The sequence below is a fragment of the Xyrauchen texanus genome, chromosome 27 (genome assembly GCF_025860055.1).
Source record: "Xyrauchen texanus isolate HMW12.3.18 chromosome 27, RBS_HiC_50CHRs, whole genome shotgun sequence".
Taxonomy (NCBI): domain Eukaryota; kingdom Metazoa; phylum Chordata; class Actinopteri; order Cypriniformes; family Catostomidae; genus Xyrauchen; species Xyrauchen texanus.
Window position 1 is genome coordinate 24,967,567 of NC_068302.1, and position 17,221 is coordinate 24,984,787.

Here is a 17,221-nt window from a genome sequence, read left to right on the forward strand (position 1 = left end):
CTGCGAGGCTGGATCTACCACCGCACTACTTTTCCGCATAAGACCTAAGTATAGGCCATGCGATGTATTTGCCACTCAAAATTTGCCTCCCCTCCCGGGTAGGTGTGGCCTCCGCAGGGTCTTCTCCGCCCTAATAAGGGCTAAGACCCCCTTCCCTCAATGCGTGTAAGGGCCCCGGCCGTAGTTGCTCTATGCAAGAAACATAGAGAGAAAAGAGGCCCAGCCAGGCTGGCCCGTTCCCATGTTGGCAGCCATCACCTTGTTCCCCCCTCCAGGGTAACGATAAGGAATCCTGATGGCTTAAGTGGGGCATTGGGGAAGGGTATGTGCAGCCTGATACAGTTGGTCGTTCTGCACGTAGGAATACCTGCTCGCTCCTATATCAGCAGATCACGTACACGGCTCAGCGCATGGCTCTTTTTAAGTGGACCACTAGTGTCGCTTTTCTGACACAACGTGGAGAGAGCGACAAAAGAGGAACGTCTAGGTTACGTATGTAACCTCCGTTCCCCGATGGAGGGAACGAGACGTTGTGTCTCCCCTGCCACGTCGCTGAGCCGAGCCCCTGTTGTGGCCGGACCATTCCCGGCTCCTCAGAAAAATCCTGAATGAACTCCCGTATTTGCGCCGCTTAAATACCCGTATGTCCGGGGGCGGGACATGCAAATACTGGTTGCCAACTCTCATTGGCCTTTTTTCATAGTTCAGAGGTGAATATCGGCGCTCAAGAGAGACCCCTAGTGTCGCTTCTCTGACACAACGTCTCGTTCCCTCCATCGGGGAACGGAGGTTACATACGTAACCTAGACGATTTTCAGAAACATTACAAAAAACTTAAATGCCACATGTATAAATTTGTATTTTATTTAATTCTATGCCTTTAAATTTGATACATTTTGGAGCCAATTATCTAATTCTGAATTTGACCCAAACCTTGTGTTTTACAGGATAGTAATAATCACAAGCTTTTTTCTCACAGATTCTGGATGATGGGGGAGACCTGACCCACTGGGTGTATAAGAAGTACCCCAGTGTCTTCAAGAAAGTGCGAGGGATTGTGGAGGAGAGTGTTACAGGTGTACATAGGTAAGTTCTATTATTTGTTAAAAAGTGACATCATCAAGCTATGTACAAAGGATGTGACCCTCACTGCAAACTTAAACTGAATCTATCTCTTTTGATTCACACTGTTAGGCTGTACCAACTCTCCAAAGCTGGCAAGCTTTGTGTCCCTGCTATGAATGTCAATGACTCTGTCACCAAACAGAAGTTTGATAATCTGTACTGCTGCAGGGAGTCCATCCTGGATGGGTAAGTCCTACTGCAAAGCTAAGATTTTCTGATTAGCATATCATATAGTATAATCATAATTGACTTCCTCTTTCTTCATAGTCTGAAGAGAACGACAGATGTGATGTTTGGTGGGAAGCAGGTGTTGGTTTGTGGTTATGGAGAGGTCAGTCAACATCTGCTCTTCTACAAAACGCCTCAAAGTATAATCTAGATAGTCTGCATCATGTAAAAAATAATCGCTTAACCTCTCTTAAATATTTAACCTTAAAGGTTGAGGACATATGCTGCATGCACAGTAATCTGTTAATTAGAAATTAAGAATATTTCTCTATGTTTTATTTTCGGCCTTGTATTGGCTGTGATGTAGGTGGGCAAGGGTTGTTGTTCAGCCCTGAAAGCACTTGGAGGCATTGTGTGTGTGACAGAGATTGACCCTATTTGTGCTCTTCAGGCTTGGTAAGACAAACACACATAAAGTCAACATGAAATGGCATTCACAACCCATTTTACTTCCATAATATGACGTGTTTCAGAGGGAAAGAGAATATTCATTGAAAACAAATGTAGGGCAGAACTAGATTTTGTCTGTTGGGAATTGATAAGATTGTGATAAGTGGGCATTACATACCAGAATGGAGCTAGGTGGAAGGAAGGGGGTGTGTGATGTCAGACAAAAAGGAAAGTTGATTCAAGTTGTTACATTTTGATGAAAGATTATGAAGACAAACTGTTTTTATCTGGAATATTGTGCACAAGAAGAGGAACATGCATTAGGAAAGTACATGGTGTCAGTTTTGATTTAATCTTAACTCAATTAAAATGTAACACTTAAAACATCAACAACATAACATATTTACTGCCTTAGTACTTAGTATTCACTACATAGAGCAGATTTGCACCAAACAGCTTGAGTAAACTTCACGCCCAGAGACAACCACAAATAATACAACTCCATATTTGACAAACATATGGCCACAGGAAATCTGGTGCACATTTATCCAGAGGATTTACACACATTTCACCCACTGTCTGTATAAAGACATCAGACAAAAGCTGGATGTGAGCTTGAGGTTAACATCTGCAGTTAATGTCTTGTAATATCTGTTTCCTCATAGTATGGATGGCTTCAAAGTGGTGAAACTAAATGAGGTGGTGCGCCAAATGGACATGGTTATCACATGCACGGGTATGTTTGGCTCGCTTCCAAATTGAAAATCCATTTTCTCTGTTGTATGATTCTGTATTAGCACAAATACACCCCCTCAGATGGCCTTACTTTCAGACCCTGTGAAATGGTTCACCCGTTGACATCTGCTGCTGAGCACTGGGGAACTCTGAAGTAGTCTGGAATAAACAACATTTGCTCAGCATGTGATCAAATATCTGTAAAGCTGAGAACAGCTCTATGTATTTCCTGCTAGTCAAAAGCACACCTGTATTAAAGTTGTTTCAATAAGGAGAGATTTGTTACTCAAGAGATTTTTAAAAACCCTATGAAATCACTTTGCAAGCAAATGTTTTCATTCCTGTGTTAAAAAATTCTGGAGAGCATTTGATTGGACAAAAATATGCGTAATGCAAGATGAGTCATTAATATTTTGGTCTGTTTTCCTGGAAGATAAACACTGTACATTTTAAATGCTTATATATATCTCTCTCCTAAAATATAATTTTGTCAACTTGTAGGGGTAGACTAGATTATATGAGTGTTTGACAATGTCAACTTCGAGACATTGCATGTTCCAGGGGTTGATTTTTGTTAAAACTAACAAATGTTAACTTTTTTGTTTTGTTTTTTATATGAAGGTCACAATAAAAATGTTCCAGACTTGCAATATTAAACTATGAAAATCCATGATAAAAATACAATTATTACATGTTTAAAGCTATGATAATCTAAACAAAAAGTGAAATAAGCCTTTGTAAGGTTTTTTGTATAAAAATATTTTTTTAAATTACTTTTTAACCAAGTCATTAAAGAGCAATTTTAAAAATATTATTCAATTGTGTGTTTTTAGGATACATAAAATGTTATCTATGACATTAGACTAGACAGAGTTTAGGGGTGACCATAGAAAAGGTCCTGATCACTCTTGGATTTACAGTGTCAACAGGGAACAAACAAAATCAGTTGACCGGAGGATCTGAGCACGATGGGAGCAGAATAAGAGAGGAGATTGTCACTAAAAAATTGTGGTGCAAGATTGGAGAGTGCCTTATACACAAAGAGAAGAATTTTCAATTAAAGTAATAGTTCACCCAAAAATGAAAATGTGTAGATGTGTATGACCCAGATGCGTATGACTTTCCTTCTTCAGCAGAACTGATATGAAGATTTTTATGAGCACATTTCAGCTCTTTTTGTCCATGCAATGCAAGTGAATGGATGCCATCAGGCTGCTGGGTGTTTGACGGTCCAAAATGCATATTTAGGCAGCATAAAAGTAATCTGCATGACTCCAGTCGAACAATGAATATCTTCTGAAGCAAATCGATAGGTTTGTGCAAAACATAATCGATAATTAAAACGTTATTAACTTTTAAAATACACTTCCTTCTAGCAGTTGATCTGCTGTTCAACTGACTGAGCTGTTGCATGACCTAAGTGTGATGTCATGCTTTGTTTACAACAGAGGAATGAACGTCATGCAAGAGTTAGGTCATTTCAAACAGCATCCCAGCGCTGGCCGGAAGTAACGATTTAAAGTTAAAAACTTTTAATTATCGATTTGTTTCTTACACCAACCTATCGATTTGCTAACAATGCTCTCATTGTAGGCCTCACTGCATGCACAATTAGGCCCCTGCAAATGATCCAGAATGCAGCAGCACGTTTGGTCTTTAATGACTCAAAGAAAGTGCATGTTACACCACTCCTTGTCTCTCTTTACTGGCTGCCGGTTGATGAACATATCAAATTCAAGGCTCTGATGCTGGCATACAAAACAGTCACTGGGTCTCCTCCATCATACCTAAAATAATTTTTGCAGAGCTACGTTCCCACCAGAAGCCTGCGGTCGGCTAAGGAACGGCACCTTGTTGTATCAACACAAAGAGGCCCCAAAACACTTTCCGGACTTTCAGTTTCATCATACCACGTTGGTGGAATGACCTTCCCAACTCCATCTGTGAAGCTGACTCACTTTCTGTCTTCAAAAAATGGCTAAAAACACATCTTTTCTAAGAACACTTTTTCATACCACTGTCTCCTTAAGATGATTCGCTTACAATGCATTACTCTTTTGTAAGTCGCTTTGGATAAAAGCATCTGCCAATTTAATAAATGTAAATCTGTTTATCAAAAAGTACTGAAGAATCAAAAATTATCTTCTTTAACTGCAATAAAATATTTGCCATCCAGTATTTAATGGTTTCAATGCACTTCAGGAGATTATCAAAAGGACTTTTAATGTCTGACCTAAATGAAAGGTTAAATTGGGAATCATTAAAATAGCAGTGATTGGATGTTATATTTCCAAAAAATAAAACTCAGAGGAAGTATATAAAGGGAAAACAGTATCGGACCTAAAATGGATCCTTGCGGAACATCACACGATAATAGAGCTGATGAAGATGAGAGAGAGAGAGCGAGAGAGAGAGAAATAGTAAAAAATAATTAACCGAGACTACTTTGTGTTTTTAGAAGTGCTAAAAGTGCCCAAAGTTGAAGAAAAATCAGTTTATAGCTTCAAAGCAAATAGATACATGGGGTCTTTATGTAAATAAAACCACTTGTATGTTGTTAATATGTTTTTATTTGTTTGCAAAATAGTGTGTAATGAAGTTTCTATTACAATTCCTGTTTCCACAGGAAACAAAAATGTTGTTACCAGAGAGTACTTGGATCGAATGAAGAACGGCTGTATTGTCTGCAACATGGGCCATTCCAACACTGAAATTGATGTGGTGAGTTATTAAGAGCCATTTTATCATGTAAATAGCTGTGAAAACCTCTCTTGTTTTTATCCACCCTTAAAGGTGACCTTCATTGGCGGTTCTGGCTTACTTGGTGCACTAGGCGAGATCCGATGTGGCACCCTCCCCTTTAATATATATATATATATATATATATATATATATATATATATATATATATATATATATATTTGGCAAATTATATTAACAAGTACATTATATATACAGAACTTAAATTGCACAATTAAATTAAAGAAAGAAAGAAAATGGCAGAATACTAACAGATTGCTGCTTGTGCTATTACACATAATTCCTAATTTCTAATTTAACTCTCCCTCCTAGATGATGCAAAATCATCAAAGACTTTGTCAAATCTGTCCAGCAATCATGTCTGATACTTATTTTCTCAAGACCACTGAGTCGATCCTGTGTCAAGGTGTACCTATACTGTTGATTATGGTTATCTTATGTTTGTTCAGAATGTAAGAATGCATTATGAACATTTATAATCCTAAACATTTAGAGCATTTTAGGCTGAATAGACTGTCAGGAACAACTTGGGCAACCTCTCTCCTAGGGGCGATCGATCGGGTACCCTGTCGGGCCGCCCCAGGGAGCGTTACTGCCCTAGGTGCCTGCCTATATCACTTATGCCAGGATCCGCTACTGATGACTTTTTATATATACATTTAATATATATAGTTGTTTGTTGTGTATAGGAAAGCTCAACACTCTCATTTGAAGTTCAAGACTAGTTACTCAGTAGTATTCCTAATTTTATTCCCGATTGTTCATTGTCAACAGCTGTGAATGCTCTTGAAAGGACAATGCATGAGCAACCGTAATCAATCTGAAAGCCTCTTAGCTGCATGTTTCCGACAACAAAGTTAAAATACACTGCCTGTGTACTCAGTCAGTATCCTACATGTGTTTGTTTTGACATTTGAACTTTATTGCTATATGCTGGTATGACAGTGTTTGTGGTGTATTCAGGCAATGAACAATTGTTTTTCTGTTGCAGGCAAGTCTGCGGACTCCAGAGCTCAACTGGGAGAGGGTGCGCTCACAGGTCGACCACGTCATCTGGCCCGATGGGAAACGAGTGATTTTGCTGGCTGAGGTCTTTCATCACTCCCTTTTTTCATAAATGGATCCCAGTTTCCGCTGATGAAACACTGCATGTGCTTTTCACTCTGTCCATGATATACTGTATATCTGTCCTTTGTGTGCTCCTTTCTTGCACCTCTGTAAATATTGTCGTTCCTGTTTTTTAGGGCCGGCTCTTGAACCTGAGCTGCTCAACAGTACCCTCATTTGTGCTGTCAATCACAGCCACAACTCAGGTAATTTAACCTGCCACAAGTTGGATTTTAGCTCTAGTGGGCCTTTACACATGCAAAGATGACATTTGAATTAATTTATGCTGGTGTTCTGAGTGCTGCTGAAAAGCTGGATTCTTTTTATGCCTGATTTAACATCTCTAATCACAGACACAATTTTTTTGTATGTTTAATGTTAGGCTTTGGCTCTGATAGAACTGTATAATGCACCAGAAGGTCGCTACAAACAAGATGTGTACCTACTGCCTAAGAAAATGGGTAAGCAATATCGGAACCAGTCACCATTAGTAACTCAAATAAAGCAGTGAAGTACAGCAGTTGTGATAAACCATGTTTGTGTTCCAGATGAATATGTGGCCAGCTTGCATCTGCCCAACTTTGACGCTCACCTTACAGAACTTTCAGACGAACAGGCCAAATATATGGGGCTCAACAAGAATGGACCCTTTAAACCAAATTACTACAGGTAGGAGAGGGGCTCTAAAAGTAACTAATAATAGGAATCCATTTTAGTGCACGCTCATGAAGAATAAAATGTTTGGTCTTTTACTGCCTTCTTCTGTATAGTAAATAAATTCCTGTGTACAACAACATAGTAAAATTGCCATCTGTACTTTCTGTAAAATCTGTAGTTTTATACGAGTATTAACAGTAAAATATTAATTGTGAGGAATTAACATATTGAATATTCTTCAAAATTCGCTTCTGAGCATTTTTGACTAAAAGCATATTAATTGTAAAAAATAAATATATATTTTTTTTATTTACAGATATTAGTGTGCCTGGATCAATTCAGTCTACATCAAAGATGAAGAGACGTGTATTAACCAGTGAAGCAAGAGATTTATTTTCTATTAATATACATTTCTTAAAGTGATTTTACTGAATGTTATTCTTATTTAATAGTGTTACTAACGTCTAGTGACGAAATATATGTTCATGTCACTTTTAGGCTTTGTGCATTGTGAGAATTTATGTATTATTACAATTGTTGTAAATCATCTTTTAACCTAAACATGAAAGGACCAATGTGTATAACTCTTAAAGTGTGCCAAATATTGGTTATACTTTAGTTACTGATCCTATAGAATCATTGATAATTATTACTGTTTTGTTTTTACTTGGTTATTCGATTCACCCAAGGTTACACTATACTCATTTATGAGGGAAAGGAAAGTTGTCTTTGTGGCTTTTACTATAGATATGTTAGTCTCCGTATAATGATCCTGATTAACTGCTCTTGCATAAGAAAACATAATAGCTTTTTTTTAAATAAATGTACTATCTATTACTCTTCAAAGCTAGAGCGTTCTAGCAATATGATACACACCACTGTGTGCAGAAACATCCACGCTCCAGCAGCACCTACTGCTAAATATCCCGCTTGGGGGATTTTATGAATTGTGTCACCAACAGGGATAATTGGCCCTTTTACAGTATATTTATACACACTTTAATAATCTCTTGTGGCCTTTAACAAATTCTTATATTAAAGTAATGTAGGCTTTATTGGCGAATCTTATATTAGTATAAATGTAACTATAGTTATATAATTCAAATCAGATTTTGTGAGAGATTTATTGAAAATGATTAACCTTTGGTCCCAAGGGCGTTGCAATGTGAAGCATTGGGTGGGTGGGAGGGGGGATGGGGTATTATTTGGGGTTACCCCAATAATAACCCCCTATGCCCCATAGATATAGACATAGATAGCTAGACTCAAAAGGAACACACATATCGTACCATCTCTAAAGACTTAAATATCACTGTGAATGCGCTCATTTGAATATTTGCCTCATCTGCACTTTGTTTGTGATACACTTTGCATCCTATGTCTAATGTGTTCCTTCTGCCTTGATGTCATAGAATCCCTGTACAAGCTGTATTAAAGATCTTTCTGTCACTAAGTCTGCATTTTTAACAATATTTATGTTATTAAATGATTTCACACCTGTTTGCCTCATTGTATACAGATTATTACATTCTGTAACTATAACATGATTTAAACAAAATTGAATATTGTTTTTGTCTACAATAGGAGGTTGGGTGTAGGAAAATAGGTTGTCTGAGTTAAGGAAAACTGGGGAGAAAATAACAGTAAAAGTTTACAGGGTCCGGGACCGGGACCCTCAGGGGACTGTGAGGGGTGCTAGGGGTTCCATCCTACATTTCAGAGAAAAAAAGTTGATATATTTAAACAAAAGTAACTATATTTACAGAATATGACATCATTGAAAGTTCAGTTTGATCAAAATGTTTCTCTTCTGGTTTTTCCATTTAACATTACTCAAATATTTTGTAGAAACAAGATACGCTATCAACTTGATACAACGTTAGATAATATTTAAATAACATTTTTTGGCTTTAGTAAAATAACAATATAAAAGCCAATAATTCTTAATAACATCACACTCAAAATTGTTCTCAAACAGTTTAAATTGGTCTCGCAATGCAATCATCATATTTAAGGGTCTTGGCTTTAAAAAGTTTTAAAACAACTGGCCTAGAGTAGGAGAAAAAACAGTTAAAGGAATATTCCGTGTTCAATAAAAATTAAGCTCAATTTAAAGCATTTGTGGCATTATATAGATTAGTTTTAACATAAAATTATTTAAACTCATCCCTCTTTTCCTTAAAAAAAAAAAAAAAAAAGAAGAAGCAATAATCGTGTGATGTTGCACATTTTTGGAGGGTTGAAAGGCCTGAGTTAAGGAATTTGTGGCATAACACATTTGTGGCATAATTTTGATGATCAGTATCACAATATATATATATATATATATATATATGTTGTGATACTGATCATCAAAATTATGCCACAAATGTGTCGATTGAGCTTAACTTGTATTGAATAATTTACCTTAAGACATTATAGCTTCCTCCAGGGGGAGCATGAAGCCTCGAAAGTCCTCTTCAAACCGCATTCAAATCGCAGGACTGTTTTAGACTTTAAAGTAACGTAAGAATCAAAGGTATTTGCGTTTAAATATATTAGTTTCAAATACTGGTGCCTGAAATGGAAATTTGGCAAATAAATGTATTAAAGTTACCACAATAATAATAATAATAATAGAAAGAGTAATCACAAACGACTGTAATTGGTCCGTCCTATCCAGCGCTTAGAAAGGTACCACAACATGTGACAATGCCGTCTATGTATGCGCTACTTGATTATAATATTTTACCTGTAAAATGTCGCTGAGAAACTTAAACAGGCATTGAAACGTAAATACACGTGAAAGTGAAAAGTTACAAATTATTATTTAGTCCCAGCGTCCAGAACCGTCCATCTTATGTTTGGTGCTCTGAAAGTTGCTTTGGGGTAGCGTCTGGAAACTTCGGGGTTCGACTAAAGTTTCTACCAGAGTAAAGACAAGTCTAGGCTTTCTAGAAGTGACATGGCAGGTATAAAGCACGGGTCGATGCAGTCGAAGAACGACAACTCAAGCAACTTGACAGAGAAGAAACGTACTTGTAAGCCACTCTTTGAAGTTTGAAATCACTTCTGCATAGAACAATCTTTAAAAGTTCAATAACAGTAAAAAGACATGTAATGATTCATTTGTTGGTATTTGCATTATAGGCAACCACAGTATTATTTAATCAGTAATTTTATGTTTTTATGTAATAATGTTTTTTATTATGTGGACATTAACAAATGCTTCTAATATTTAATGTTCTAATATTTAATGTTAACGAAAATTCTAGTAATAAGTAAAACTCATGACTAAATGTTTTTGCATTGCAGGTAATCGATAAATAATCAACAATAGGTCTAAAGGTGTGTCCATTGGTATTGATCTGGGAACCACTTACTCGTGTGTGGGGGTGTTCCAGAATGACAAGGTGGAAATCATTGCTAATGATCAAGGTAACGGAAAAACAACAAGCTATATTGCCTTCACAGTCACAGAAAGACTCATCGGAGATGCTGCCAAGAACCAGGTCGGCATGAACCCCAACAACACAGTATTTGATGCCAAACGGCCGATTGGAAGAAAGTTTGATGATCCAGTGGTCCAATTTGACATTAAGCTCTGGGCCTTCAAGGTCATCAGTGAAGGCGGCCAACCAAAAGTTCAAGTTGAGTACAAAGGAGAGACAAAGACATTTTACCTTGAAGAGATCTCATCCATGGTCCTAGTCAAAATGAGAGAGATTGCCGTAGCCTATACCTTGGTCAGAGAGTTAACCATGCTGTCATCACAGTCCCAGCATATTTCAATGATTCACAGAGGTAAGCCACCAAAGACTCTAGGGTAATTGCTGTTTTGAATGTGCTCCGAATTATCAATGAGCCCATTGTTGCTGCCATCGCCTATGGGCTGGACAAGGGCAGGAAAGGAGAGAGAAATGTCCTAATCTTCGACCTAGGCGGTGGTACTTTTGATATATCCATCCTGACCATTGAGGATGGAATCTTTGAGGTGAAGGCCACAGCAGGGGACACTCACTTGGGAGAGGAGGATTTTGCAACTGGCTGGTAAAGCACTTTGTTGAGGAGTTTAAGAGGAAGCAAAAGAAGGACATCAGTCAGAATAAGAGAGCTGTGAGGAGGCTTCGCACGGCCTGAGAAAGAGCTAAAAGAACCCTCTCATCTAGCACTCAGGCCAGCATTGAGATCGATTCCCTGTTTGACGCATTGATTTCTATACTTCCATCACAAGGGCTCACTTTGAAGAGCTTAACTCAGAGCTCTTTAGAGGCATGCTGGATCCAGTGAGAAGGCATTGAAAGACGCTAAAATGGACAAGTTCCAAATCTATGAAATTGTTTTGGTTGGTCCACAAGGATCCCCAAGATCCAGAAGCTTTTGCAAGACTTCTTCAATGGCAGGGAACTCAACAAGAGCATCAATCCAGATGAGGCAGTGGCAAATGGAGTAGCAGTGTAAGCAGCTATCCTGATGGGCGACACCTCAGAAAACATTCAGGACTTGTTGCTTCTGGACGTGGCTGATTTGTCCCTGGGTTTTGAGACAGCAGGGGGACTCATGACTGCTCTTATCAAACGCAACACCACCATCCCCACCAAGCAGATGCAGATCTTCTTCACATATTCTGACAACCAGCTAGGTTTCCTAATCCAGGTGTTTGAAGGAGAGAGGGCCATGACCAAAGATAACAATTTGCTCTGCAATTTGAGCTTATGGGTATCCCACCAGCACCATTTGGCATACCACAAACTGAAGTGACCTTTGACATTGATGCCAATGGCGTACTGAATGTATCCACTGTGGACAAAAGCACAGGAAAAGATAACAAAATAACCATAACAAACGACAAAAGGAGACTGAGCAAAGAGGAGATTGAGCGAATGGTCCAGGATGCAGAACAGTACAAAGCTGAGGATGAAGTGCAGAGAGAGAAGATTGCAGCAAAGAACTCCCTGGATTCATAAACATGAAGAACAGTGTTGAGGACGAAAACCTGAAAGGAAAGATGAAAAGAAGTTTATTGATAATTGGCCGGAGAATAATCAGCTGGCAGAAAAGGAAGAGTACGAGCACCATCAGAAGTGTGTGCAATCCAATTATCACCGGGCTGTATCAGGTGGATACATCGCCCAGCCTGAATCACAGGGCCCCACCATTGAGGAGGTGGATTAAAGAGAGAAAGAAAAAAAAATGTATGGCCTTATATTTGACCTTATCTGACATACAGCCATGCAATGTTTCTTTCAGTTTTATTTGAAATATGATGCCCGTATGTGATGCTACTAGATTTATTTGTGCTATTTTATTTTTGTATCTTGCTTGTCAAATGTCCCTGAAAGTAAAACAAATGGTCTTTTCATTTTGAATATGGAATGTTTTATGATATATTTATGTATTTATTATTGTAATAAACATATACGATAATAAATTAAATGGCTATTTTATACAGTGAACAATTCCTGGTGCAATACAAGTTAAGCTTAATCGACAGCATTTGTGACATAATGTTGATAACCACACAAAGACATTTTGTCTCGTCCCTCCTTAAAAAAAGCAAAAGTCAAAGTTACAGAGGCACTCAAAATGGATGTGAATGGGGCCACATTTTTGAGGGTTTAAAGTTAGAAACATGAAGCTTATCATTTTGTAAAAGCACATTAATTCTTCTTTTAAAACCTGTGTATTTTTTTTTATGTACAGTTGTTTAAATTGTAATTTTTGCGGGATTACAGGGTTTTCTGCATTACGTTTTCATGGCAACAAAGTTGTAAAACTGAATATAACTTTACATAGAAAAGGTTAGTAAGACATTTTATAACACTTATAATCATGTTAATATGAATATTGTTTGTCTTGTGCCTATCGATTTTTGGAAACTGAGTATTTTAAAGGAATATTCCATGTTCTATAAAAGTTTGGTTCAATTGACAGCATTTGTGGCATAATGTTGATTACCAAAAAAAATAAAAATAAACTCATCCCTCCTTTTCTTTAAAAAAGCTAAACTCTGGGTAGTGAGGAACTCACAATGGAAGTGAATGGGACCAATCCATAAATGTTATCATACTGCCTGTTTAAAAAGTTAGACACAACATGTTAACATGTTATTTGTGGGATAAAATCATTAACTAACCTTTTCTCTGTAAAGTTATATACAATTTTACAAATTCTTTGCCATGGCAACATAACTCTATAAACCCTAAAACCTTAAAACTACAGTAAAAATGACGATTTAAACAACTAGACAGCTCAAATACTGAACATTTGAATATTCCTTTAACATTTAGATTGGCCCCATTCACTTCCATTGGAAGTGCTTTATTGTAGTCCAGATTTTATTTTTATTTATTTTTTTAGATAAGGATAGACAAGTCGAGATGTATTTTTTGTGGTAATCAACACAAAGCCACAAATTCTGTCAATTGAGCTTAACTTGCAAAGAGACCTAGAATATTCATTTTTTTTTTTTAACAGTAATTTTGTCTAAAAAAAAAAAAACAAGAAGAATAGAAAAGAAAAAAGGGTAAAAATATAGGTTATGTGTTGTGTTTAGGAAATAAAAGATTAGTTTCAAACTGCTCTTCCTTGCTCTGTACACTAGATGACGTTGTATGAAAAACTGACATCAACCAGCGCTAAATACAGATAGGCTACAATTCAATATATACAGACTTCGACCTAATTTATCTCACATACTAAAGCAAATTTGTGTGTTTTCAACTCTGCTTAATTTGATTTATGTTTGACGTTTCAATTAGTCTAATTTATTTACAAAGTAATTTCCATGGATTGTCCAGTTCGTTCTTTTTAGAATAAAAATTATTCAATCAAAAAGTTTGGCACAGCAGATTAACTGAGAAACTGAAGCTTTTCCCTAAGCTCTAATCAAATTGAGTACATATTCACATGTAATAATGCGCTGTAAGGGTTACAAAGACGCTGAAGCATCAGCATCATCATCATCCTCCCATGGGTTCTGTCGCCTGGCTGTTGCGTGGAGGAGGATATAACAAGATGCAACCGATATTTCCCCACAAACTGATACTGTCTCATCCTTCGACATCACAAAAATTTGTCGAACGACGTCACGGTTCCTGTTTTATTTTTTAACTTGCATGCTCATTGTGATTGAGGAATAATGCGCGCGCAGGTGAGAGCCAGACGGAATTTACTAATTCAACGAAAAGGTGACGAGATAATTAAAAAGCTTAATTTGGGATTACTATTTTTTTTACATCTGTTTAACTTATATTTCTTTTCATAATGCGGTTCAATAAGATATTGTTTTTGTGTAAGAAATGCGTACACGCTTGCGCTGAGTTGGGTCGTTAAGGTTGTGATACATTTCCGTAATCTCACTAGATACGACATTTGCACATCTTTTCGTTTTAATCGTGTTAAAGTGCTAGCCAAATAAACGCCACGGAGGAAAACCGCAAGCTACCACCCACAGGTGGTTCCTCATCTCCAAGGCTGATGTCCCTCTTATGATCATGTTGACAACAGAAACTCTATACACTCGTTTGACATTTTTGACAGATGACAGGTGGACTCGTGGAAGCGCAGGATTAGAAAGCCACTAGCTGAATGCCTCTCCATCCAAACCTATGATCAGCTCAGTGTGTGTTTCGTCTTACCGCGGGCGCAAGTCAGGCAACAAACCTCCTTCAAAATCATGTCTGAAGGAAGAGATGGCAAGAGGCGAAGACTCGGACAAGATCATTATCAACGTTGGTGGCACGCGCCACGAAACCTACAGGAGCACCCTTAGGACCTTACCGGGCACGAGACTCGCCTGGCTCGCCGACACAGACAACCAGTTGAACCCGGACACAGACAAGGTGGGAAAGACATCCACCGGCGAGGTGTTTTTTGACCGACATCCTGGCATATTCGCCTATGTTCTGAATTACTATAGGACTGGCAAGCTCCACTGCCCGGCGGATGTCTGCGGCCCACTTTTTGAGGAGGAGTTGGCATTTTGGGGCATCGATGAGACGGACGTGGAGCCCTGTTGCTGGATGACCTATCGCCAGCATAGAGACGCAGAAGAGGCGCTTGATATATTCGAACCACCCGATCCGGAGGATGCCGAGGAAGACCAGGACGTGCCCAAACGCTTCGGCATCGAGGACAGCCCTGACCGCTCCAGAGGATGCTGTAAAGTTTGGCAACCAAAGATATGGGCGCTCTTTGAAGATCCATATTCTTCCCGTGCTGCCCGGGTAAGACACTATAATACAATATGCATATAGGCCTATTACAAAACATTTTTTAAATGATTGACACACTCAGACTTGTGTTTTGCGATTATTAGTCTCTGTTACACATCTAACAGGTGATATACAAAATAATAATAACAATAATAATAATAATTAAAAAATGGCTACTTAATTAAAATGAACTAAAGCAACACAATTCTGGAACATTTTGTCACAACTGGATTTCATTTGTAAAATGGAAGTTTATTTAATCAATTTGAGTTGGGACTACATATAGCCTATACTTTTGTGGTGTTAATGTAGCATTAATGAAACTGGGCAGGGGATTTATATTTCCCAGAATGCTTTGCACTGGACTGAATACAATTTACATTAAATTTTAATTAGTTTAAATAAATGTTTAAAGGGATAGTTCACCCTAAAATGAAAATGTTCTTCCCTCATGTTGTTCCAAACACAAAAGGAGCTGTTAGCTGTTAGCGGGTTGGGGACTGGCAGTCTCACTTTCATTGCATCTTTTTTCCAAATGGTGAAAGTGAATGGTGACTGAGGCTAATGCTCTTCTTAAAATCTCTTTTTTTCAAACCTATTAAGGAAAGAATGTCATACAGGTTTGGCTGGAACTACATGAGGGTGCATAAACGATGACAGAATTGTCATTTTTGAGCAAAATATCCCTTTAAGTCCTAAAAGATCATCTTTTTTCCCTGGTTACTTGTGGAAACGCAATCAGCCCCAACTGTGTATTGAACTGCACCTGTCTCGCACTGTGGCAAACATGCGCTCATCCAGATGCCACCTGCTCTTGTGTTAATGTGTCACACGCTGATGTCAGACGTGTGAAATCCTTTCTAGCTGTGATAGATGAATGTCACTCTCAGAAGTTGCTATGATACCTTATAGAAAGAATTATACATGTTTAATTAAAACTCATGCTGTGAGTTATTCCCACTTATCAAAAGTGTTTGGAGATGTGCAACAGTCAGATAATTCAGATACAGTGTAATGGTGTGTAATGTATTGTCACCTTGATTGTTTGGTTGGTGGTTTATATATCTGTATTGTCTCCTTGTAAAATAGTGTGTAAAAGAGAAAAAAGATTACTTTAAAAAAGAGAGGAGAGAGAGAGAAAGAGAGAGCAGGCTGTAGTGCTTTTAAAATCTCTATTTATGTCAGTTTGTTATCCATCAAGTCATGATGGCCAGGATCGATTCACAGATTTTACCATAATGCAATTAGAATAAAGTGTTTTATGAAGTATCTCCACTCACAGTCCTTTAGCTAGTTTGTTTGATTTATGTGAACAGAAAAATTTGATTTGTCAGCCTTATTTCTCACATAAGACAGACAGCCATGCATTATGTGCTACAATACTATCAAAAAACGTATGTGAACTTACTGTATACATATAGTAAAAAGCTTGTTTTGTAAAATCTGTCTGTTTGGTTGCAGTATTTTTGTTTTCTTTGTTTTTTTTAAATTCCCCAGATTTTGTTATCACACTCATGTGTGTGTGTGCATTTTATTGCTAATGCGTTCATATCTGTGCCAGCAAGTCTACTGAGACACATTTCAAGGTTGGATTCAGTTGTATGAAATTATATCACAACGACCAGACATAGCACCCTTGGTGAAACATACAGTCTGTGCTAATGTGAAAGCTTTTTATTGTGGCGCTAAATCTCGGCTACACTATTATACACTGGGCCTTCTGGCTCCTTTATTTGACTGAGAAAATGATTTCTTCCTTCAGAGAAATTTAAAGTAAATGAATGAAGTTACTTGGTTCAGAGGTTAAAAACAATGCTGTAATTATGCAAGGTGTCCCTTTTTATCAGATAATAACCCCCCCCCCCTCTCTCTCTCTCTCTCTCTCTCTTTCTGCCATTCTTCAGGCTACAAAACAGACATCAGGTTTTGTTGATATGCAGTGTATCTGTCACAGCTGAGCTGCTTTAGTTGTTAACGTCTACACACATTTGAGCTATTGCCTTTAGGTCTATCATGCCATCTTA

The 17,221-nt window shown here is 37.8% G+C and overlaps 2 protein-coding genes and 1 pseudogene across 8 annotated transcripts in view; all 3 read left to right on the forward strand.

The window, feature by feature from the left end:
* LOC127621140 (S-adenosylhomocysteine hydrolase-like protein 1) overlaps positions 1-8,495 on the forward strand; it is a 35,294-nt gene extending 26,799 nt beyond the window's left edge. For 4 of the 7 annotated variants that reach the window (XM_052094623.1, XM_052094621.1, XM_052094626.1 and 1 more), the window contains exons 7-17: positions 980-1,086; positions 1,195-1,311; positions 1,393-1,456; positions 1,661-1,749; positions 2,409-2,479; positions 5,105-5,199; positions 6,230-6,328; positions 6,483-6,551; positions 6,728-6,806; positions 6,894-7,014; positions 7,319-8,495. In XM_052094623.1, the coding sequence (XP_051950583.1) occupies positions 980-1,086; positions 1,195-1,311; positions 1,393-1,456; positions 1,661-1,749; positions 2,409-2,479; positions 5,105-5,199; positions 6,230-6,328; positions 6,483-6,551; positions 6,728-6,806; positions 6,894-7,014; positions 7,319-7,325 (918 nt within the window). In that variant the 3' untranslated portion in view covers positions 7,326-8,495. Of the gene's footprint in view, positions 1-979; positions 1,087-1,194; positions 1,312-1,392; positions 1,457-1,660; positions 1,750-2,408; positions 2,480-5,104; positions 5,200-6,229; positions 6,329-6,482; positions 6,552-6,727; positions 6,807-6,893; positions 7,019-7,318 lie in introns of those variants that run through there. The other 3 variants (XM_052094624.1, XM_052094622.1, XM_052094627.1) reach the window with 1 other exon arrangement.
* A 1,833-nt stretch (positions 8,496-10,328) lies between these two features.
* LOC127620769 (heat shock 70 kDa protein 1-like) lies at positions 10,329-11,948 on the forward strand (annotated as a pseudogene).
* A 2,185-nt stretch (positions 11,949-14,133) lies between these two features.
* Positions 14,134-17,221, forward strand: part of kcnc4 (potassium voltage-gated channel, Shaw-related subfamily, member 4) — a 38,688-nt gene continuing 35,600 nt past the window's right edge. Inside the window, exon 1 of the mRNA XM_052093997.1 lies at positions 14,134-15,209. Within this exon, the coding sequence (XP_051949957.1) occupies positions 14,592-15,209 (618 nt within the window). The 5' untranslated portion in view covers positions 14,134-14,591. The remainder of the gene's footprint in view (positions 15,210-17,221) is intronic.